Source organism: Protopterus annectens, chromosome 10.part0 (genome assembly GCF_019279795.1).
Source record: "Protopterus annectens isolate FY-2018-M chromosome 10.part0, PAN1.0, whole genome shotgun sequence".
NCBI classification, from domain to species: Eukaryota; Metazoa; Chordata; order Ceratodontiformes; family Protopteridae; genus Protopterus; species Protopterus annectens.
In genome coordinates, this window is record NC_056744.1 from 1,208,894 (window position 1) to 1,233,553 (window position 24,660).

At 43.5% G+C, this 24,660-nt stretch overlaps 1 protein-coding gene across 1 annotated transcript in view; it reads right to left on the reverse strand.

Moving 5' to 3' along the window:
* SPAG9 (sperm associated antigen 9) overlaps positions 1–24,660 on the reverse strand; it is a 2,484,778-nt gene that overhangs the window by 439,207 nt on the left and 2,020,911 nt on the right. The window contains exon 21 of the mRNA XM_044084932.1: positions 7,582–7,704. Within this exon, the coding sequence (XP_043940867.1) occupies positions 7,582–7,704 (123 nt within the window). The remainder of the gene's footprint in view (positions 1–7,581; positions 7,705–24,660) is intronic.

The following is a 24,660-nucleotide window of genomic DNA, read 5'->3' on the forward strand; positions in this document are numbered from 1 at the left end:
TCTATTCATTTGATTTTGCTGCTCTTGCTATGTACTGTATTCTTATCTTTGTATCAACCTGCGTTGGGCCTGAAATGTTATTTGTGATCAGTACCCTACCCAAGTAAACGAATACATACATACATAAGTACTGTAGCAGAAGCAGGTGTATATCAAATGGTATCAGGAAGTCCATCAGTGGAACAACCATCTTGGAGAGTGAAACAGAGCACCAAGAAAGACCAACAGAAATAAATAGGACGTGCTGGAGGGATAGATTTATCACTCAGAGACTCCCTATGCTGTGGAATAAAATCCCGGTCCATGTGAGGCAGAGCACCTCGCTGGCTCTGTTCAAGAGAAATCTTGACCTGTGGATGGGAGATCGTAGGCTTACCCCGGGAATCATCTCTGTGTCACTGCTGGACAGAGGCACAACAAACTAATGGGCACAGTATTTTTTCATATAAGGGGTGGCGTAAGCCACAAAAATTTGGGCTAGGCTTATAAATGCCTTAGGGCAGATAGCCTAGTATAAACCTATGAGCCTATGAGAAGTTGTTGTTGTCTTTCGGCTTTTCCCGGTTAGGGGTCACCTCAGCGGAACTCCGGTCCGCTAATGATTGGCAGTAAATTTTCATGAACGCCGAGGTGCCAGCTCGACGTCCAACCTTCAACGAAGGCACGCCCATTTACGCATGTCTTTCGAACGCCCACCCAACCGCGGGGAGGACATGCAGACTCCACACAGAAGTAGAAGTATCATTTAACTGAGCATGCTCACAAGGAAGTCTATATTCTTTTTTATGGTAGGAAGTTTCAAACCTTGATTTGTGTACGTGTGTGTGTTGGGGGGGGGTTGCATGCTAAATGCTCAAACCAGTGGCAGGATGTCAAAACACTTGTTTACCAACTGTAAATGACCGTCATTGCTCAATGAGAAATAACTACATGGGAAACCTCCCCAGAACCAAAATAGTGCTCTACGTTTACAGCGGTGCAAACGGTGCCTGAAGCAACCAGCAGCAATAGCAAGTTCTCAGTGGGTACAGGCTACGCAGATCATTAGTCATCAAAATAAACTCCAAAAAAGGGATGGGACTCTAGTGCTGTCTCCTCACCTACATTTGCAGTGACACAAGAAATGCCATTAAAGAATCCCTGCTTGTGACCACTGAGTCACAGTGGGAGATGTAAAAGAAACTGATGGGTGATCTCTGTCAGTGAAAGAGGTAAACTAAGAAAATCACAGACAATGTAGCCAAACACAATGAAGGTAAAACATGTTTTGTAGGTCTTAGGCCTAGACTCCTATTTCTTTAGCCTCTTACCTTTCAACTTCATAACAGGCATTAGGCCAATTATTCTACAAGTGACCCTCTGAATAGTAGTCTCTCCTCTAACCATTTCCAATCCCATCTAGAGTGACATGCAGCTAGGAAAGCATCATGTTTCAAATGGCATTAGTGACTGGTACCACTAAATCATGGTATTTGTCGCAATCCTTGAAGTCATGTGGGAGTCCATGACAATGCCTGCGACTGTTTAGGTTTGGTACTGGACAACTCGACAAGCACCTGACTGTCATGGACAGCCCAGCCACGGACTTTTTCCTACCATTAATGACAGCATTTTCTCAGGATAACGGCTGGGAGATGTGGGAAATGCAAGTAGTGGGGAAAAAGCTAGATGTGGTAATTAGAAGTTATGTACCTACCATAACGTTCCATGTTAGTTGTCTTCTCTCGCCTTCTTTCTTGCTGGATGGGTTCGGAGCCGATCCTCGGCTCCACTCGCACTTGCTAAGCTCGAGAATCACTTTTACCAGCTCGAGGCAGCCCTATATCCCATGATGCAAGGCGGTAATTACCCAGATCTCGTTTGGTATCTAGAGGAAAAAACTGCCTGCAATCTTTCCACAAGGAAAGAAGAACAACTAACCTGAGAAGACTGTAAGGGGAACCAGGTAACAGAGATTCAGAGCTAACTGGTGTCCAAGGGAGAGCAATCTCCCAGAGAAAAAGGGAAAATCAAGGTCTGCCCAGGCTAGGGGGACAGGAGGGAGGGACGCAAGAAAGAAGGCGAGAGAAGACAACTAACATGGAACGTTATGGTAGGTACATAACTTCTAAATGTTAAGTTGTCAATCTCGCCTTCATTCTTGCTGGATGGAACCGCGTCCCTAGCACCCCTATCCTGGGTGGCTCAATGGAACAGACTCTTGAGAACTGTGGAACCAAAACTTGCCCTGTTCCTGGAGGCCAAATCCAATTTGTAATGAGAAACGAAGTTATGAGGAGTGGCCCAAGTGGCTGCTGCACAAATAGTATCCAGGGGTAGTCTAGCCTGAAAGGCTGTAGATGTGGCTAGACCTCTAGTAGAATGTGCTTTAGGTTTTGACATCAGTTGTTTGCCCCTAAGCTGATAAATGTCAGAAATGGTGGAAGATAGCCATCTGGATAAGGTTACTTTAGAAACAGGAAGACCTTTCCTATTTTCAGCATAAGAAAGAAAAAGCTGATCAGATTTCCTAAATTGCTTTGTTCTGTCCAAATAAAATATCTGAGTTGGCGATGAACATCTAGGCAATGCAAACTTTGTTCTGCCCTGTTAGAATGATTGGGAAAAAATACAGGAAGGTCAATGGATTGATTCAAATTTATTTTAGAAGCAACCTTGGGCAAAAAGGATGGATTGGTTCTTAAGGATACTCTATCCTTGTGGAAGACCAAGTAAGGGGGACGAACACAGAGATCATGTAGTTCCGACACTCTCCTAGCCGAAGTAATAGCAACTAGAAAGAGTGTCTTCCAAGAAAGAAATTTTAATGAGCATGTAGCAGCCGGTTCGAAAGGGGGAAGTATCAAGGATGCCAACACTAAATTTAGGTCCCACTGTGGTGGAGGATCTCTAACAGGGGGTTTAAGTAGGAACACCCCTCTGAGAAATGCTTTACAGAGTTTGAGAGACATAATATTCTGGTCTGCAAATCCGACATGGAAATTAGAGATTGCTGCCAACCGGACTTTAACTGTGGAAGAAGAAGAACCGGAGTGAAAAATTTCAGCTAGAAAGTCCAAGACTGACTGAACAGGGGCAGTAAAAGGGTCTATGTTCTTAGACTTTGCCCAAAAGGAGAAACGTTTCCATTTGCTAGAGTAAATCCTCCTGGTAGAGGACTTTAGAGAAGCTACTATGATACCTCTAACGGGGTTAGAGATCATAGGAAGCCTGGCTAAGGAAGGAAGTGGAGCAACCAAGCTGTGAGGTTGAGGGAACAAATTGATCGGTGCAGTTGACCCGACTGGTGGGTCAGAAGATCTGGAACTGGGTCCAGATGCCAGGGCTGCACCACGAGATGGCGATGAAGGAACGGGAACCAAATTTGTCGAGGCCAGTAAGGGGCAATGAGAATCATTTTGGCTCTCAAGACGGTAGCTTTCTGGAGTACTTGCGGTATTAACGGAAAAGGGGGAAATGCATAAAGAAGTCCCCCGGGGCCAATCTTGGGTAAGAGAGTCTCTGGGGGGATGGCCCGGAAGTGGAAAAAGAGAGAAGAAGTCTGGGCATTTGCTGTTTTGGGGTGTAACAAAAAGGTCGCAGCATGGGCGGCCCCACTTCTGAAATTCCTAACTGACCGCAGAGACGTAGAGTATAATCTCTGGCTTGAAGAAGTTGATGCCTGGTGGTGGCTGAGAGGAGCCAGTCATCGAGATACGGAAACACCTGGAATCCTTGACGTCTCAGGTGAGCCGTGACCGCTGCCATGCATTTGGTGAACACTCTGGGGGCTGTAGTGAGACCAAAGGGCAGGGCTCTGAATTGAAAATGATTGGTCCCCAGCCGAAAGCGGAGAAACCTTCTGGAGCATCTGTGGATTTTTATGTGATAGTACGAATCTTGAAGGTCTATGGAGCACATCCAGTTGTTTTTGCCCAGAAAGGGCAAAATCGATTGAAGTGTGACCATCCGAAATCTTGTCTTTTTGACAGACTTGTTCAGCTTGCTGAGGTCTAATACTGGTCTCCAGTCTCCCGTCTTTTTGGGAACAAAAAAGAACCTTGAGTAGATTCCGGACTCTAATTGATCTGTTGGAACTGGCTGGATGGTCCTTTTTTTTAGAAGCTTTGAAACCTCTAGCTTTGCAATTTCCCTTAGACCAGGTGGAACGTCTGGAAGGGAACCTTTTTGAGGGATGGGGCTTTTCTCGAAAGGGATCTTGTAACCCTCGGATATGATCGACTGTACCCATTTGTCTTGAGAGAGGGAAAGCCAGGATTCTGGGTACAGTGACAATCTCCCCCCGACTGCCTCCAAGGGTGGGCAGTCGGGCAACACCTCAGGGATGCTGGAAGGGCTTGTCAGAGAGAGGCTCTCTGCTGCCCTGGTTCTGCGGACCCCCTCTGCCTCTAGGGCGGCATCTATTGTTATTACCCCCTCTGCCACTGGGGGTAAACTGACCACGTGCGTCAGGCGTGACTCCCTGAGATTTTCGGAACCACATTTCCCCCCCTTCTGACCTTTGGGGTAAGGTCTAGAAGGGGTGGAGAAATGGACTCCTACGGCAGAAAGAGTCTTGCCATCTTGCTCGCACCTGGTCAATGTGTCCTTCACCTGAGGCCCAACCAAAGTTGTGCCATCAAAGGGAGAATTTGTGAAGGATGCCTTAAAGGGGTCTGTGAAATTGCAAAGCCGCATCCAGGACTGACATCCAAGAGCCACTCCTGTGCCTGCGGCTCTACTCGCCCCATCGGCTGCATAAGAAATGAGCCGCATGGAGGAGTTAGTTATGGAATTTAGGATTCCCAGCTGAGAGGCAATCTTCTCTTGAGCCCCAGCAGCTGACGTATCCTGTACTACCTCACCCAATTCTTTGAGGATGTCTCTTTTGAAGTCGGGTGAAGTGACAAATAATTCAGCGAACGCATAGCAAAGGTAGCTTAGGAAAACATCCGCTTACCATACCTGTCCATGGTCCTAGACTCCTTGTTAGGAGGATGGACTGGTACGGAAGGATCTGCAAGTTCCTTTTTGGTGGCGGCTGCCACCACCATGGCATCAACCGGAACACCTTTCGTAAGAAACTGTTTCTCAGTGGGGGCCGTGATAAATTTAGAAGGCCTCCTGGGGACTGGTTCCACAGAATCAGGAGATGCCCACGCCTTTCGAGCTATCACATCCATGAGGGGGTCGAAAGGCGGAGACACCCAGGAGGTGGAGGGTCGAGATCCAAAAGCCTCCAGGTATACAGACTCATCCTCGGAGGGATTAATGGAGGGCCAGTTTCCCCTCTGTTTTAGGAGTTCTAGGATGTCTGAAAAGGAGACATCCTCAGAGGGGGATCTTGGGGACCCCTCTGACTCATCTAAGTCGGTATCTGATGTCGTAGACTCAGGGGAGTCTAAGTGCTTCCTCTTGCAGGTCCTCTTACGCGGGGGCTCTCCTGAAGGATCAGGAGAAACCTGAGAAGAGGAAGTTCTTCCTAATGGGGAAACCTGGGGCGATGGATCTCTGGGTCCGGGAGCAAGAGAGTGGGAAGAGACATCTACAGGCACCGTGGAGGGAGGAGCTAAAGGAACCGACTGCTGACTAAGCTCGGGGGCTACCACACTCCTCATTACCTCGAAGGCTCCCCTCCCAGAGAGGACCGAGAGCCTCCGCTCCGAAGAAACAGGGATCCCTGGCCCCACCGAAAAGGAAGGCTCCGAAGCAGATATCGGCGCCGAGCTCGCCAAGGCCGAAGCTCCGAGAGGGAGAACGGGGTCAGACAAGGGTCCGATGCCACTCGCCCCCTCGGAACCGACCAGGGAAGCCCGACGACCGGATCCCTCCAAGGACGGTCTCAAGGAGGAGATAGGAGTCGAAGACGACGGAGCCGAAAGGTGTGGTATCTGCTCCGAAGCAGCAACAGTCATGGTACCAATAATCTCTGGCTCCGAGCTCTGTAGGAGAGTCGAAGGAGGAATTTCAGGAGGGTGTGGAATAGCGGTAGTCTGCTGAGACGGGCTATGGAGCATCTGGGCCAGTGCCTGTGATTTTAGTAGTCTACTCACCACTCTCTCCAAGTCATGGTCTGAGAGCCTGGAAGACCTTGATGATCGGCTCCGATGGCTCCGCTCCGAAAGTAAGGGGGAGGCCGGAGCCGAGTGGATAGCCTCCAGTGAAGGAGATCTAGATCTCTTCCTCGACAGAGCCATCGGAGCAGACGAACCTTCGGTTCCAGTTGGAGCCGACAGCTTGTCGGCTCCGAGCTGGGATAGAGACGTTTCTGCTCCAGCCGGAGCCGACACATGCTTCGAAGCTAGGGAATCGGCTCCAGCCGGAGCCAACACAGGTGCCGAAGCCAAGGTATCGGTGCCGATCGGCGCCGGTACTGAACTTTCCAAGAAGGAAGGATTGGCTCCGGACGGAGCCGATGTCGACTCTGGTGGAGTCGGAACCAAAGCCACAGACTTGGACACCGAAGTCTGGGTCTTGGATGGCTTAGAGGGCTTCCCGGAGCCGACCTTAGCCGGGGAGCTCTCAGGCTTGAGAAGACCCCTCAGGATCAATTTGTTTCTACGTTCCTGCAGGACTCTCTGGCTGAAAGAATGACAAATAGCACAGGAGTCCTGCAGGTGTAGGGGACCCAGGCAATAAATACAAGAAGTGTGACAGTCTGTCAGAGACATCTTCTGACAGCACAAGTCACACTTCTTAAAACCTGAGCCCCTAGTGTCTTTTGACATGACTGAGTTTGGACACAAACACACACACACACAGTCCTTAAATACACTAATTAAAACAAAAACAGAGACACACCTGACAAAAAATCCTGACAGGAAAATGTTAGGGAGGGTAAGGCCTAAGGCCTGACTAACAGAAAAAAATGAAAGGGATCGAGAAACTAACGGGAATAGGGTCTAAGTGAATCGGTGAACTAACTAACTATAAAAAGGGGAAAAAATTTGAAAACTGGGATAGCTAAATCTCTTGAAAGGAGTAATGAAAATTCACTTACCAGGAGCTGGTAAAAAAGGTGACCTCATGAGCGAAGCGGCAAACGAGATCTGGGTAATTACCGCCTTGCATCATGGGATATAGGGCTGCCTCGAGCTGGAAAAGTGATTCTCGAGCTTAGCAAGTGCCGAGTCGGAGCCGAGGATCGGCTCTGAACCCATCCAGCAAGAATGAAGGCAAGATTGACAACTTAACATACAGACCTTTGCAACTGATACAAAGGGATGTCAGCGTAAGTCAAAGCGTGGCTCTAGCAGATGTGGCACAGAAAGAACTTTGTTGCCAGGGATATTCAAAAATAAGATGACACCACAGGTTAAAACTCATTTCAAAAGTACTTCTGAGACACAGTTAAAAGACATAAGGCATGCACATGCTGAAAGAGACCAGTTATGACATTTCTATACATTCTGGAAGAGAGAGAGAAGGGATCTATCACAGCAACATCAACAGTAACTGCTATGGTAATTTTCTGTTTCACACAAAAAAATGAGATATTTCTGTAAAAGACAAACAAACATGGAGTAATAACACTACCAGGGCTTAGTAATGTACAGAACACTTTCTATATCTATATGTAAAAATGAGTAAGAAAACACTGACCATCCATTCTGTGCTCCAAGCCACATAGTTGGCAAAATGCTGCTCATCTTCTGGGCCTCTTCCCTTGATAGGTCTTGCTCATCAGGCAAGGCAGCAATTCCATCTTTGAACATATCTGGCTCACTAAAACAAAAGGCAGCAGCAATAAAGTAATGTCAACCATATTTACTTACTTTTGTGTTTTGTATTTACTGACAGCAGACAATCACTTAACATTTTTTCAATATAAAACTAAAATTGACAACTACAAAATTAAGAAGCTGACACCATTTTGTCACAATGTAAAGAATGACATTAACATAATTGCTACTGTTCAAATGTGAAGGCTGGAAAGTTAACTTACTGAGTCATGCAACGTGTAGAGACTAGGATGTCAAAGTGGATCAAAGTGTGGGGGGAGTGGAATGACACAGCAGAGACAACTGTGTGAGAGCTGTAATATCAGAATGATGTATGCTGTGAGTGGTATTTGGGATGCCAGAATGAAGTACACTATGTATAACAACAGTAAGCAGTTTTCTCTGTGGGGTGGCCTATCAGACCGAGACATTCAGGAAGTGGGCGTGAAAGTGAAAATGAGGCAAGTTCCACTGTGGAAGAAAGGATGTGATAAAGGTTTGCGGGGGGGGCTTAAGAATCATGCACAGCGTGGAGTAGCTAGGTTAGCATGAGGCAATGCTCTTTGTTGATAGTATCACAGTGAAGCATGCCAGCTTTGAGTTGTTGATACCTCAAAGAGGAGCATGCTGTTAGGTGTGTTTCACTATACTACACTTGTCTGTTTTAAATGTCTGACAGTGATGTGAATCAGCAGGAGCATGACAAAATAAGTCAATTTGTCTGTGTGGAGCAGGCAGTCACAGCTAAACATGCTTTAATGGGGATGTGAGACCGAGTAAGCTGATAAAAACAGGCACACTATTATGCGTAGGGCAGGATTTCAAAAAAACTGTGCTGAATAGGGAGGCTAGAGTTTCAAACTCTGGTATACCACGTCTATGGGGCTGGGAATGAGAAGTCGCACAGTAGCATGCTGTGTACAAACTGATAGGCTAGACTACAGAAATGTCAGGTGAAACTGCACTACAGCAAGGATTAAACGTGAGCTAATAGTTCTGACTCAGTAGTTCTGAATACAATGTTTCAAAAGTCTCTGCTAGCAAACTGTTTGCCTCAGCAAGTTACTAACCAAAATAATCAAGTTACACACCTGAAAAGGGGCACATTCAAACAGGGCATCTAATTTAGATAATTATAAAATTAACTATCCTGTAATACAAGAATTGCAAGAAGCAACCAGCAAATCCAACGGCAATTATGTTTCAAAGCAGATGCCAAACTGTAGAGATTACAAATATAACTTTTATCTGACCCAAAAATTTCCTTAAGATTTAGTACTTTAATATTTTAATCTCACAAAGTTACCCCCCCCCCCCGCCACTAACTATTCAGTAAGACAAGACTTATAGAATGCAACTTAAATCATTTTATGTAAAAAAAAAAAAAAAAAAAAAAAAAAAAAAAATCAGTTCTACAAATAGCAATGAACCTATTCAAAAGTTTGAGAGGACAGTGCAGTGTAATTAAAACACCAGAGTAAAACCTTAAGCAAATATCAGTGTGTGCGCATGTGTCTCTACATACTTTATATAACCAACTTTGCCAACAAAACAAAATAAAAACAAAGCCACCAGAGAAATACCACAGCACGAAATTTGTTCGATAAGCAGCACTTTAGTTCTTAAAAGTATACAGATGTTGAACAGATGAAAAACAGTTCTCCCTAACACAAACAGCACATCATCATCTAGTGGAAAAAATGTATCATACAAAATAAATTATTCTGTTAATTTAGTCAAAAGTAATTAGTAAAAATGCAGTCATAAGTACTTAGCAAAACTCTAATTAAAAATTATTATAACTTCATTCTTTTGAGGGCCAAAATACCAATGGATCTTTCTCATTTAAATCTGACAGCCTACCCTCTACGATTGAGGCAGTTAATCAGAAGGTGCTTAGTGGTAGAAATGCATTATCTCAACCAATTTTGGTTGGTGGTTAAACTGATAGGTGTGTTGAGATTGATAACTGCACATTTGACTTTTTTTTTTTTTTTTTTTTTAAAGAGGGCAACAGTTTGCAACTACAATGGGGTTATGAAGGAAGCAAGGGATATTTTGGATAAAAACTAGAAGTGTGTTAGAAATCCCTTGTGATGTGACATAGTCCTGGGTGAGAAACCCTTGTCACTGTATAAGACTAAATATAACTTGAAGAAATATTCTGAGAAAGCACAGAATATTTTCCTCAATGTACCTACAGTTAAGAAAATGTTCGGATTTGGGGGCATGAAGAAGTTAACCATTCAATGGTTCTCTGCATTTAGCTCACCTCTGAAATTGTAGTTTCAGACATTTGACCCTGCTGTTTATTGGGAGAAGTGGATCTAATGAATTTGTGCAATGGATTAAACCAGCTACAGAAAACATTATGCTGTGGATCAGTGCAACTTTAGATGCTTTGCTTAGAAACAACACTAAACAGGATTCAAAACTATTACTACAGTAACTTAGTCTGAAAAATGCATAAAACATTACAGTTGTGCAAGTTGCACTTACCATAAAGTAGATATTCACATTTCTCACTGATGCATTAACCTTTTGGCTACATGAGTTACATCCTGCCTGGGATACAACTGGACATTTTCACAAAGCTCCGACTCCTTCCTGTATCTTCATTCTGATTGCTGACTGAACAGCTGACTGATGGAAAATTGGCAGTCAGACTAAAGAAATCTTCAGAGCTTTCTTGCCTATGTACAGCAAACAGTAAAGTAATTCTCTCCTGTTTGGCATCTACTTTTCTGAAGTAAAAGCCAATACCAAAGGGCTCTGACTGACTAAGTTTGCAGTTGACTGCAAGCTAGGAGCAAACACTGAATCCCCAAATGACAGACATCCTGCAGGAAGGTTTGTCTCAAATAACTAACAGATGCCAAAATCATGGACAAACTAAACGGCAAACATGCATTATTGTATCATCTGGAAAATCATCTATCTCAAGGAACTACCACTTGGATGATACACCCATAAGACCTTACACAGTTGTTCGGGATTTGGGAACTTATGTGGACAGTGACCTAACTTCTGACCAACATGTGTATACTGTTATAAGAAAGTCTTTCTATACTACAAAGCTCATAAACAAAGGGAATGTGTCTAGATATAGGAATGTCATTGTCTCCCTTTACTCAGACCTCACCTAAGCTAGTCATTGAATATAATTCCCCCTTTAGCATGCATCTGTCCAGACATATGCAACAACTGAACATCCACAGAAATACCTTAAAAGAAGGATACAAAGCCTAAACAACATATCCTATATGGACCGAATCAAAGCCCTGTTACTATACTCAGTATCCTACGGACTGCTAAGAGATGACTTGTGTCTGGCATAAAAGGCACCCTCCCACCCATTACTGATGGATTTGCTGTATATCAGCAAGTCAAATGGCTTCAGAAATGCTCTTATCTACGGATCTAAACCTCTTCTGCAACATCAACAGAACAGTGTGGAGGGACTGGTACATCTCACATAGGGTACACCTCTGCAGTGGAACAGCCTCCCCATTCTCACAAAACAAAGTTCATCCCTGTCCATATCCAACTGCAACTTAGATGCATAGATGGGAAACAGAAATCTTACCCCAAGTGTGACCCCTTTACTACTAATGTACAGAGGCAGCTCTCAAATGCTTTATCCAATGCATAGGTCTCCTCAAATTATCTATGGTTTGACCTCACTTATTCTCATTAGAGATAATATATAACTATCAACCATGGGATGGATAAAACTAATAGATAAGCAAATGGGTATGTTATTTCAAGCACAAAAAAGGGAAACTGACTAGGCTTAAAAATCCTCACAAGGGCAGATAGCCTAGTACTTAACTAGGAATCCAGAAGCTTTAAAAGATATAAGCAGTAATCAAAAACAATTTTACATACCAACAACTATACATAGAAGTAAGAGGATTGTGGGTAGATGCAGCTACTACAGCAGTTAGTGATTTACATTATCTACTGTTATGGTATGTCCAACCTGCATACCTGTACTATGTTCATAATTCTCACTCCTACAGTAGCCTTTCGGCTCTATAGGTTAATTACCAAAGCCTATTCAACTTGGGAGGAGGAAGGCTAATGATCAATGAATCAAACGGAGAACGGACCTAGCAAAGTTAGTCCTGGAGCAAAATAAACGCTGCTGGCTCAAAGTTAATCCACCAGGAAGTAATTTATTATAGTAAGCACTTTCGTTTTACTACACTGAGTAAACCTTCTTCAGACAAATGAGGAAAAAATCCATAACACTTAAATAAGACACATGGCAACTATAAAATACATACCTAAAAACATACTATAAAAATAATAATTATGGCTAACGTATACATTCAAGCAAGTGGACAGTGTACGGCAACCAGGCTCAAAGAAAGTAAAAATGTTTAAAAATGTGTTAAATTAATTTCATATTACCAAAAGTCAAAAAATGTATTAAGATTTTTGACTTTTGATAATTTGATATGAAATTCATTTAACACATTTTTAAACATTTTAAACATTTTTACTAGGGAATTGTTTTTATAGTATGTTTTTAAGGTATGTATTTTATGGTTGCATTTTATTTTGCATTTAGTACACACTTTTCAGTTTTAGTATGTAGTTCATCAATTTGTTTATTAATGGATGTATATCCATTTGATGGGCTGCTCTTTAATTTTCAATTGATTAATTCTGACAAGAAGCCATGTGTCTTAAGTGTTATGGATTTTTTCATTTGTCTGAAGAAATTTTTACTCAATGTAGTAAAACAAAAGCGCTTACAACAATAAACTACTTCCTGGTGGATTAACTTTGAGCTAGCAGCGTTTATTTTGCTTTACTTAATTACTTTTTGCCTGGTTTGTTAAAGTTAGTCCTGGACTTGGAAAAGGGAATTTAGTTTGTAGTGCTTTGCAAAATATATGTACTGCCTCTAGAATGCTTGTAAACTGCACCCCCTTTCCAATATGGCAATGCAGATGCCAACACTCTAGTGGCATGTGCCATTATACTGCCTGGAAATGATATGTCAAGGTGGAAACAGAAGGTTCACCTAGAAACAATCTGTTTGACTAGGTTGTCCCATCATAGAAGCCACAAATCCTAATCTCTTGCAGAAATCTGTAACTAAATGGAGAAGCTTGGGCAAATTTCCAGACAAAAATCCACCTTTTCCTGTGCAACCTTTTGTTAAGAGGCGTCTACAAGGCAGCCCAGAAACATAATCCTGTGAGGAGTCCAGGAGGATTTTTTGTACATTCATCTGGAATCCCAGACTGGTAAGAAAACTTTGCAAAGATAAATAAGTTGTCTACATAAGGAAATATGTGAATGTCCAGCATCCTGCAATGAGCTATCAACTGGAGCCAGACACTTCGTAAACATCCTTGCAGCTGTAGAGAGCCCAAAAGGTAATGTAAAGAACTAATGAGGTTACTCAGAATCTGAGAAGTTTCTTGAAGCCTGTGGCTACAGGAATGCGATAACCATCCTTAATGTCTGATGTTACCATGCTCAAAGGAGATGAGAGGTGCCAGTTTAAAGGGTTAGCACGTTGAATTTTGGTACTTTCATGCACAGCTTGAGAAAGGAAAGACCTAGAACTGGTCTCCAAGAAAAGCACCTTCTTTGGTACCAGAAACTTTCTGGAATAGAAGCTTTTTGCCCCTTTCATTTGAAGGCACTGATTCTATGACTCCTAGGGTGGGTGAGTGATAAAGCATCCGAATAAAAACTTTGTTCAGTTCAAAGAAAGGGGAAGAATTCCTTTGAAAGGACGTACTTGTATTCAGTGGCAACTGCGACCCTCAAACCCCTTTTAGCACCCAACAGTCTGAAACAATTTGTTGCCAAAGGTGAATATTACAGCCTGTTTCACAAACAGATGTGGAAAGACAGGGGCAGGAGTGGAGGGCAGAATGCTGGCGTAGTCCCTTTTTTTGTGGTTCCTCTCCAGTCATCTTTTTTTTTTTTATTTGCCCCATTTGCTTTGAGTTGGCAAGGATTGCCGGTTTTGTTTTACAAATAAAATAGGATCTGCAGATCTGTAAAGGGAGAAGGGGCTTGAAAAACGTCCTTGAATTAACTTCCCTCTTTCATCCAACTGCTTGAGGACTGGAGTAGCAGAAGGGCCAAACAAAACCTCCTTATCTAATAAAGAATTGAATTCAAAATTTCAGACTTTTACTTCAATAACAAAACTTTTGATAACTTACACAGGCATCTCTCCTCAAAGCTGTAGGAGCAGCAGTGGACCTAGACACAGTATCTGCACAATCATGCACACTCTTCAAAGCATGTTTACTTACTTGATAAAGATTACAAACAATCAGAGTCTGAAAAGTTATACTCTGAACAAGTGAGGTGGAGTATTCCTTCAAACACACTGCACAAAACAGAACAAACTACCACATATGCGGCCTGGTAGTTGAAAATTCTATAAAGTATAACTAGAGAAAAAATTCTCTTACTAAATCTGTCTAACACACCTTGCCTTCTTTGTCCCCTGAGGAGGGATTGGTACTGACTAATAATATATTGGATAATGCAGCTGGATCTGCTCTAAGATGAGAAAGAAAATAATTTCAGATACTTTTTGCAGTCTGTCTTTTAGAGGACTGAAGGCTGACGGGCAGAATTATTACATGCAACATTAAACACATCCTCCTAAGCTGGCAAAATGAGAGGAATGGGTGTTAAATGAGGTCTATCCATTTGTAACATACCAAATTATCTCAATTCAGGGAGAATATCCACCTGTTTCCACAAATAAAATCCCATTTATCCTAGAGAGTGTGATAGGAAAACAAAATCCTCCAAAGGAGGTAGAAAGGAGCAAGTTTCCTCTCAACCAGAGCTATGGGCTTGGGAATCTACTGAAGAATAAACCCTGTCTCTAGGTTTGAAACCTCTGATAAATTTGCTCGGGAATTTCTTTAGCGACACTCCTCTCGGGTAAAGATGCCCAATCACCAGGATTAGCAACCTGCAAAAACTGCCTGGCTAAGGTAAGAAAAAATGTTATGTACTCACCATAACATTCCATGTGTGTTGGCCATCTTCGCCTTCATTCTTAACAGGATGGGTTTGGATCCAACTCTGCCTTATATACAAGCTGGAGGTCTTCCACTAGCTCATGGCTAAACCCTATCCCAGCATGCACTAGGAAAGCTCTCCAGATCTTGTCTGCAGTTATAATAAAGAAATACAAAATAAAGGCAGCTTAATACCTTAACGAGCATTAAAGGAGATCAGAGATTAATAATAATATCCAATTGCACCAACTCGGTCTTCCAGGAGTAAAAGGGAAGGAGGGTGGGATGCAAGAATGAAGGCAAAGATGGACAACATACATGGAATGTTATGGTGAGTACACAACTTCTTTTATGTGTTGTTGTCACATCTCGTCTTCATTCTTACCAGAATGGGACAGAATCCCAAGCACCATCTTGGACAGAATCCCAAGCACCATCTTTCTTGGGTGGTTCAAGGGAGAATATTCTTCAGAATTGTGGAACCAAAGAAGGCTCTGTTCCTGGAGGCCAAATCAACTTTGTAATGAGTGATAAAGGTATATGGTCTTGTCCACATTGCCACGGTAATTTGGCCATAAATGCGGAAGAAGTTGCAATGGCTCTTGTAGAGTGGGCTTTAACTTTATAGGGGAGATCTCTGTTCTGGGATATATAAATAAAAGTTATACAGTCTGAAAGCCACTTTGACAGTGTCACTTTGGAGACTGGGGAACCTTTCTTTGAATCTGAATAAGATAGAAATAGTTGGTCAGATTTTCAGAAGTCCTTAGTCCTTTGCAAGTAAAAACGCACTTGTCTATGTACATCCAACTGGTGTAACGTATTCTGCTTTATTCTCGTAATTCGGATAAAAGACTGGCAAGTTCTATGATTTGGTTCAAATTTGATTCTGAAGATACTTTTGGAAAAAAGGAAGGATTTATTTATAAGGACAGCCTGTCTCTATGGAATAGCAAGTAGGGGGGCTTTACTGACAAGGCTTGCAGCTCTGACATTCATCAGGCAGAAGTAATTACTATCAAGAGAACAGTTTTCCACGTCAGGAATTTGAGATCACAAGATGATGCTGGCTCATATGGGGGAAAAATTAAACAAGGCAAAACTTAAATGCTATGGAGCTGGAGGGTCTTTGATAGGTGGTCTTAATAATAAGGTACCTTTAAGAAAGGCTTTGCAAAGTCTGAGAGACATGATATTGAGGCCAGATTCACCTAAATGGAAACTGGATATCACTGCTAGCTGAACTCTAATAAGTAGCTACAGCTGCGCCTTCATTGAAAAGTTTTGCCAAGAATTCTAGTATGGAATTGACTGGGGCACAGAACGGGTTAATATGATTATGAGAAGCCCATAATGAGAATCTTTTCAATTTGCTTCTATATATTTTTCTCTTTAAAGCCTTACGAGAAGACATTAGGATGTGTTTAACTGATGGAGAGGTCAGGAAACCTGACTATGGTTGGAATTGGAGCAGCCAAGCTGTCAATTTGAGAGTCTGAAGGGAAGGATGGATCATTCCTGATGCATGAGTCAGAAGGTCTGGAACTGGGTCCAGAATCCAAGGCTCCCCCTGAAGATGAGGCACAGGAAGGGGAACCGGATTTGATGAGGCCAATATGGGGAGATGAGTATGAGATGAGTCCTTTCCCAAGCAATTGGCTTTCTGCAGAAAGTACAGTTGTGTACACTTACCATAAATGTAGATGTTCGAGTGTATTCACTGTTGCAGTCACTACATTTGGGTAATCTGCTGGCAGGTTGCCCTCAGTCGGCCTGAATTCCAAAGTCTTGGGTCCTGCATAGGTTGCTGTCTCCTCTTCCATGACGTCAGATCGTCAGGGTATAAAACATGCAGCCAACGCCATTTTCATTAGTTTTTCTTGCCCCAGATGTCAGGTGCCCCCCAAAAGGTAGCAAAATTATGTATATATAAATACATGCATTAATGTAAACTTTACCTTCATCTACAAGCAAATACACCACATAGGTTGTAGAAGATAGAGAAGGAAATATAAACTCCAGAATGAAAGGGGGATGGTGGGAGGGTAACCTGGACTGCAACAGAGAATACAATCGAACATCTACATTTATGGTAAGTGTACACAACTTACTATGTTCTCTGTGTTTCACTGTTGCAGTCATTACATTTGGGTAGAATCCCAAAGCTATGGTTGGGTGGCTGGAGCTAAATAGCATTAGGTGTGGCTATAAGGCCCTGCAGAACTGCAGTGGCAAAGCCTGTCCTGAACTTAGAGTACAGAGGCAAATGATAATGCTTTGTAAAGGTGTGAACAGAACTCCAAGTAGCAGCCTCTAGAATGTCTTTGGTTGGTACTCCTCTGAGAAAGGCTGCTGAAGTAGCTGCAGCTCTGGTGGAATGAGACCTAATGCCCTTGGGCACAGGTTTACCATGGTGTAAGTAGCAGAAACAAATGCAGTGGCTTATCCACTTTGAAATAGTCTGCTTTGAAATAGCCTTTCCTTCTGATCCTGCAGCATATGCCACTAGTAATTGCTCAGTTTTACTTAGAGCTTTAGTCCTGCTCAAGTAGAATCTTAGCTGTCTGTGCACATCCAAGGATTGCAGAATTCTTTCCCACTTGTTCTGCGGATTTGGATAAAAGGTTGGCAGATGAATGGTCTGGTTAAGAGCCACACTGGAAACCACCTTTGGCATAAATGTAGGATAAATGTAGGATTTGTCCTCAGAGACACCCTGTCTGGGTAAAATATGATAAAGGACTCTACAGCTCTGAAACTCTTCTTGCTGAAGTAATTGTGAGCAGCAGAGCTGCTTCCCATGATAAGAACTTTATATCAGCGGTAGCAGCTGGTTCAAATGGAGGCAGGGTGAGCTTTTCCAACACATAATTGAGGTCCCCATGCAGGTATTGGTGATCTTCTAGGAGACCTTACATTTTTGGCTCCTCTAAGATACTGCTTTAGTAAAGGATGAGAAAAGATTGGAGGCTCTGTATTGTAATGAACCGAAATGGCAGAGGCATGAATTTTAATTGATGAAAAAGATAGGCCCTTGTCAACAATCTCAGTTAAATATTGTAATATCTGAGGAATATTTGGTTCTGCTGTATCAGTTCCTTGTGCTTGATTCCAAGCACAGAATCTCTTCCATTTATCACTATAAGATTTTCTAGTACTAGGCCGTCTGGCTTCCAAAATGACATCCATCACAGCTTTACTGAGAGGTGTTGCTTGTATAACTACATGCTCAGCCATGCTGCCAGGTTCAGTGTCTGGAGTTGATTGTGCAGGATCTGATTGTTTTGCTGGGACAGTAGTTGAGGTCCTTGAGGTAAGGTCCAGGCTGGGTATTGAGACAAGTTCCTTAGAATTGGGTACCAGTATTGGCGGGGCCAGTCCGGGTCAATTAGTATCATCTTTGGTTTCTCTTGTCTGACTTTTAGGAGGACCTTTGGAAGAAGAGGCAGAGGAGGAAAGGAGTAAACTGGTTTTTCCAACTGAAGGATAGGGTGCCCACTTTCCATGCTTGTCTGTGAAGTCCTTGTGCAGAATCTTTTCAATTGGTAATTTTGAGGAGAGGCAAATAGATCTATGTCTGGGCTCCCTCATTTCTTTGTTACCATGTTGAAGACTTGTGGATCTAGTTTCCACTCGTGAGGATCCATAAGGTTTCTGCTTACATTATCTGCCAGAGTATTTTGCTTTTCTGGCAGGAATTGAGCTTGAAGATGTATTTGGAAAGTCAAAGCTGTATCCCACAGTGTCATGGCTAATCTGCAAAGGGGGTATGAGTGTGTGCCCCCCCTGCTTGTTTATATACCACATGACAGTGTTGTTTGTCCATCTTTATCAGTAATTGTCTTGGATGAATTAAGTCCTTGAAGGCTGTTAGGGCATTTTGAACAGCTAGCATCTCTTTCTGGTCGAAATGTAGATGCATTTGTTTTGGGGTCCATATGCCCTGAATGCATCTTCCTGCCAGGTGGACCCCCCAGGCATAATCTGATGAGTCTGTTGTTAAGGTTTGGCTGGCAGGGGGTAAAGTGAAGGTCAGTCCAATGTTTTGGTGACATGCCTTTGCCCACCATAGAAACTCCTGTTGTAGGCAGGGAATGAGAGGAATCATTGTTTCTAGACTGTGACAATGCTGACTCCATAAACTTTTTAGGTACCATTGCAGTTTCCTCATATGCAGTCTTGCATATGGAATCAGTAGGATGCAGGATGCCATGAAGCCCAAAGCCTGCAGTATTTGTCTTGCAGATAACTGGGTTTTTGTTGCCATCAGTTTGAAGTAAGTAGTCAGTTGCCTTTGCTTGTCTGGCGTGAGGTAAGCCATCTGGGCAGTTGTATTCAAACTTGCACCCAGGAATGTTATCTTTTGAGAGGGTACCAGTTGTGATTTATTTTCGTTTATTGTGTACTCTAGGCATGTTAGAAGCCTTTTCACAAATGCCAGGTGTTGAAGAAGAATGTCCTTGTTCTCTGCTTGAATGAGACAGTCGTCCAAGTAAGGATAAATTTGAATACTTCTTTGTCTGCAAAATGCAATTATTGGTGCCAAACATTTTGTAAAGACCCTGGGCGCAGTAGATAAGCCAAAGGGCAGTGCAGAGAATTGGTAATGCATTAATCCAGCCTTGAATCTGAGGTATCTTCTGCACGATTGTCTTATTGGGACATGCAGGTATGCCCTCTTTTAGGTCTAATGTCACCAGCCAAGCATTCTTGCCCAGCATGGGCAGAAGCTGCCGCAAAGTCAGCATTTTGAACTTTGGAATGTCCAGGTATGTGTTCAAAATTGATAAATCCAGTATTGGCCGCCAGGCCTTGTCTTTTCTGGGTACCAAAAACAGTCGAGTAAAAACCTTGTCCTTTTTCCTGTTCTTGTACTGGCTGAATGGCCCCCATATCCACGAGGGAAGTAACCTGTTTCTGTGCCTCTGCCCATTGATTTTTTGGCAGATCTGGCCAACCGTTTGCCATTGGCAGAGTATAGAAATGGAATCTGTATCCCTGTGGTACTATGTTTAGCACCCACTTGTCCTGGGTTAGTAACTGCCAATTTTGAGCAAAAAGTGCTAATTTTCCCCTTAAGGGTGCTGCCAAAATATAACTGCTTGGTGCAGGCAGAGGGAAGTCATTGGGACTGTTATCTCATCCAGATTTGGAAGTAAAAGCGCCCCATTGCTTTGACCTGTATGAATCTTGCGCCTGGTATCTGGAACCCTTAGGGCGTCTGGATTTGCCCCTTTGAGCTCTGTCTGACACAGGAAAGGACCAATTTTTTGTAGGCCAGTGTCTACTGAATCTTGGTGGCTGCACTTGTAAGAAGTCTTTTACAGTTTACATAGACTTTGCTTTGTCTTCCATTTTCTTTAAAACCTCTTCCGCCTTAATTCCAAACAGAGTATCATACTGTACAGGTGCATCTAACAATATAGCTTTACCATGATCAGCCAAATTCTGTTCCTTTAGCCAGGCATGCCTCCTAATCACAGATCCAGTAACTATGGCCCTGCAGGAGGCCTCTAAGGAATCAAAACCACATTGCAAAGTATGCTTTCCAACCTGTTCAGCTGCATGCAATAATTCCTGCATTTCTTTATTTTCTGCACATTAAGAAATCAACATCATTTTCTGTTTTAGCAATCCCATAACATGTTGTTGATACTTGAGCATATGAAATTGACAGTTTAAGGCCCTTATTGCCAAGGTAGCAGATGTATAAACCTTTTTCCCCCATCTATCCAATGCTCTTGAATCTCTGTCAGGGGGTAGGGTTTTTTGCTGTTGAGGCCTTAACTCCCTTTGGACCCTGTGAAATAGTTTCAGGATTAGCAGCAGGGTTTCTAAATAAGAATTTATGTGAGTCAGGGACACTGTAATATCTGTCAGGCTTGCTGGGAGCCGGAAGTAAGGAGTCAAGCTTGACTCTGAAAACACATCATCCACAATGTCTAAAACAGGGGGTATGGCTAAAGGCCTGTGCTGAGGGAGAAGGAAATCCCTGAGCCTCTTTTTTTGATTCTGAGAAATCTTGACTCTTCCCAGTGAAAATGCTCCCTCAAAGTATGCAAGGTTTCTCCAAATGAATAATCCTCAGGAGGTGATGCAGATGGTATAGACTCCTCTGCATCTGAATCCTCACAGGGAGGTGTAGATAATTCCTGATCATAAGAGGAATCAGAAGAAATAGAAACCTGATCTGAGGATTCATAATCAGCGTCTTGCCTAGGCCTCTTATCTGGAGGGAGATGGGTACCCCTGATTAAGGTAATAAGGTCTTCAGCCATTTTGATCATCTGTTTTCTAAGCATAGAAGCCTGTGTACATGGCTCATGCGTCAGTTTTTTAGTTTTAGAAGTTGCTTTTGTCTTTGTTTTTGCAGCTGTCGTCGGTTTGATATACAAATGTTGAGGTCTGAATACACCCTCAGAAGCCAGTGCCTGCTCAGCGGCTCTGGACCCATCCGAGGGAGATGCATCCGTCGGTCCAATACCTTGAGTATCTCGCTGCATGCTGGAATCCACATGGGTGTCGGTAGAGGCCTGCGACTCGAAAGTAGCGGGTATCAGGGGCTGCAAAAGCGCCTCACTGAGTACCGGCGAACTGGCGATTGGCTTAGGAGAAGCTTGATCGTTAGTTTTGGATCTCGACTGTCTTTCTCTGTCCTTTTCTTTGCGTTTTTTATGCACTCCGGTAGTCCGATTGCTATCAGACGACATTTCTGGGTAGTTAAATCTTTTTCCAAAAAACTTGAGGCAAAAATAAACCAACGCTTAATAGTGCATTGGTTAAATCTAGCACAAAACCAACAGCCAGACACGCTGTGATCAAGGCCTAGGCAGGGAAAACAGTATAAATGGAAATCCTTATGAGGTATTTGCTTCCCACAAGTAATACAATTATTAACTTTTTTTGACATTGGAATGGAGCAAGTTTCCACAACAGGGTACTTAGCGTTAGTGAAGACTTCGGTTCTGAAACTCAAACTCGAATATTTCAGTAGTCGGCTGACCGGCACTTGCGAAATGCTTCTGCTTTGGGCACCGCGCGGCAAGAAAGACTAAAGAAAATGGCGTCGGCTGCATGTTTTATACCTCTGACAACTTGACGTCATGGAAGAGGAGACAGCAACTGACACAGGACCCAAGACTTTGGAATTCAGGCCGAATGAGGGCAACCTGCTGGCAGATTACCCAAATGTAATTACTGCAACAGTGAACCACGAAGAACATCTTTGGATATTAAAGGGAAGGGAGAAAAGGCATAAAGGAGACCCATGATCCTGCCAAGTGCCTTGGACTGTCTTGTCCAGATAATGCCCCCCCCCCCACCCTATCTGAGATACTTCCGTGGTCATTGTAGCGAATGGTTGGGAAAGCACAAAAGGTCGGCCTAGTGTCACATGAGTGGAGTAAAGTCACCAACGAAGGTCTTTTTTGCAAGATTCCATTATCAATATTTTGTGGGACATGGCCAGTTCCTGCATCGGCCACTGAGTGGACAGTAGCCACTGGAGAATTCTCATGTGCAGGCATACTAATGGGATCAAAGCTATTGCTGCTGCCATGGTCCCCAAGACTTTTAGGACTGTCCTTGCTTGTGCTTTTTTCTTTGAAGGATTTACAACCTGACATCGTAGGACTTGTACTCCTTCTGAAGGAAGTTTGGCCATCATCCTTGTTGTGTCCAATTCTGCTCCTATAAAAACAACACGCTGAGAAGGCAGCAAGGCAGATTTCTCAATTTATTGTAATTCCCAGGTGACAGCAGAGCTGCAAGGTGGTTTTTCTCGCTTTTATCAGTAGATGGTCGGTGGTGGCGGTTAGGAGCCAATTGTCTAAATATGGAAACACCCAGAATCCTAAATGCCTCAAGTGAGCCACGACTACTGCCATGCATTTGATAAACACTCAGGGGGCAGTTGTGAGGCCAACAGGCAGAGCTCAAAATTGGTAGTGCTGGCTCCTAGCCAAAAACACAGATACCTCCTGAATCGCCTGCCCATTCTTATGTGGTAGTATGCATCCTGGAGGTCTGCCAAGCACATCCAATCGTCTTGTCCCAAAAAAGGGAATATTGACTGCAGTGTTACCATCCGGAACTTGGACATTCTTACAGATTTGTTTAGGTTGCTGAGATCCAAAACTTGTCTCCAGTCCAGTTTTCTTTGGAACTAAAAAGAATCTTGAGTAAGTTCCGGATCCTATTTGGTCTATGGGGACTGTCTGGATGAATCTTTTGTCTAGCAACTTTTGAATTTCTAACGTTGCCTGATCCCTTTGACTGGGTGGAACGTCTGGGATCTTTTTATGTTTGGGACGGGGAAGTAAGAGAGTATGAAGTAACCTCTGGATATGATGCTTTGTACCCACTCATCTTTTGTTATTCATAGCCAGGCTCCTGGGTACAAAGATAAGCGACCCCTGACTGCCTCCAGAGATGGACAGGCAGGCCTCCACTCAGGAGTGCTGAAAGGGCTTACCAAAGATTCTCTGTAGCCTTGATTTTGCAGAGCCCCTCTGCCGCATGATCGGCGTCTTCCATTACTACTACTTCCTCTGCCCCTGGGGGAAGATTCACCACGTTTCCTGGGATTTTCGAAACCACATTTTTCCACTTTCTTTCTGACCTCTGGGGTATGGTCTGGTAGGTAAAGAAAAACGGACTCCTATGGCAGCGAGAGTCTTCCCTTCTTGTTCACACCTGGTGTGTGTCCTTGACTTTGGGCCCTAACAGAGACAAGCCATCAAATTGGGCGTTCACAAAAGAAAATTTAAAGGGTTCCGTGAAGTCACACAAGCGCATCCAAGAATGTCTCCTTAGGGAAATTCCTGAACCCACTGTTTTATTCGCTCTATCCGCTGCATAAGAAATCAGCCTCATGGAGGAATTTACCACTGAATTTAAGGTAGAGAGCTGACAGGAAACTTTCTCCCACACCCCTTCAGCTGTTGAACCTTGGAGAGTATCTCCTAACTCCTTCAGATCTCTCTGTAGTCTCGTAAAGTGGGCCAGATAATTCAGCGATCTAAGAGCAAAAGTCGCTGAAAAAAATGTGCTTTCCATATCTGTCCATCGTGCAAGACTCCTTGTTCGGTGGATGAATAGAAGACAACGTTTCTGAAAGTTCCTTCATGGTGGCAGCCGCCACTATCATAGCATCAACTGGGACTCCCTTAGTTAAAAAGTTTTTGTCTGAGGGGAAGTGATGAACTTATTTGGCCTCCAAGGAAGAGGTTCCACTGAATCTGGAGACTCTCATGCCTTTTGAGAAACTAAGTCCTGAAGTTCGTCAAAAGGTGGAGACACCCAAGTGGAGGAAGGGTGATGTGCAAAAGCCTTCAGGTATACGGACTCCTCTGTTGAAGGGCTGGTGGGCATCCAGCCACCTCTCTGTTTAAGTATTTCGAAGATGTCTCCAAAGGAGACATCAGGAGGTGAACGTGGGGACCCTTCGGCTTTATCAATGTCCATATCAGAAGTGACTGACTCCTCTGGGGAGCCTAAACATTTCCTCTTACATAGCCTCTTCTGAGGGACCTCTTCAGAGGGGTATTCTGGTGAGGTTTCAGAAGAGTGGGGAGCACCCTGTGGTGCATCCTGAGGCCTAGGATCTCCGCGTCCCTGTGGATGCAAGGGTAAAGAAGCAGACACCAGTGCCTTTGGGGGAAGAATGTCCAGAGATGACTGTGGAACTGCCTGTGGAGACAACACTCTCATCACCTCAAAAGCCCCCCGCCCCTGATCTGAGGAAATCCCTGGATCCAAAGAACCCCAAAGGAATCCCTGGAATCAAGGAGGACGGTTCCGTGGCTTAGGTAGGAGACCAGCTCACCTAAGCCGACACCACAAGAGGCATGTTCAGATCAGCCAATTGTCTGATACGACTTGCCTCCCTGGACCCGAATGGAAAGAGTTGGCTCCTAAACTCCTCGAGTTCCGATGGAGCCAAG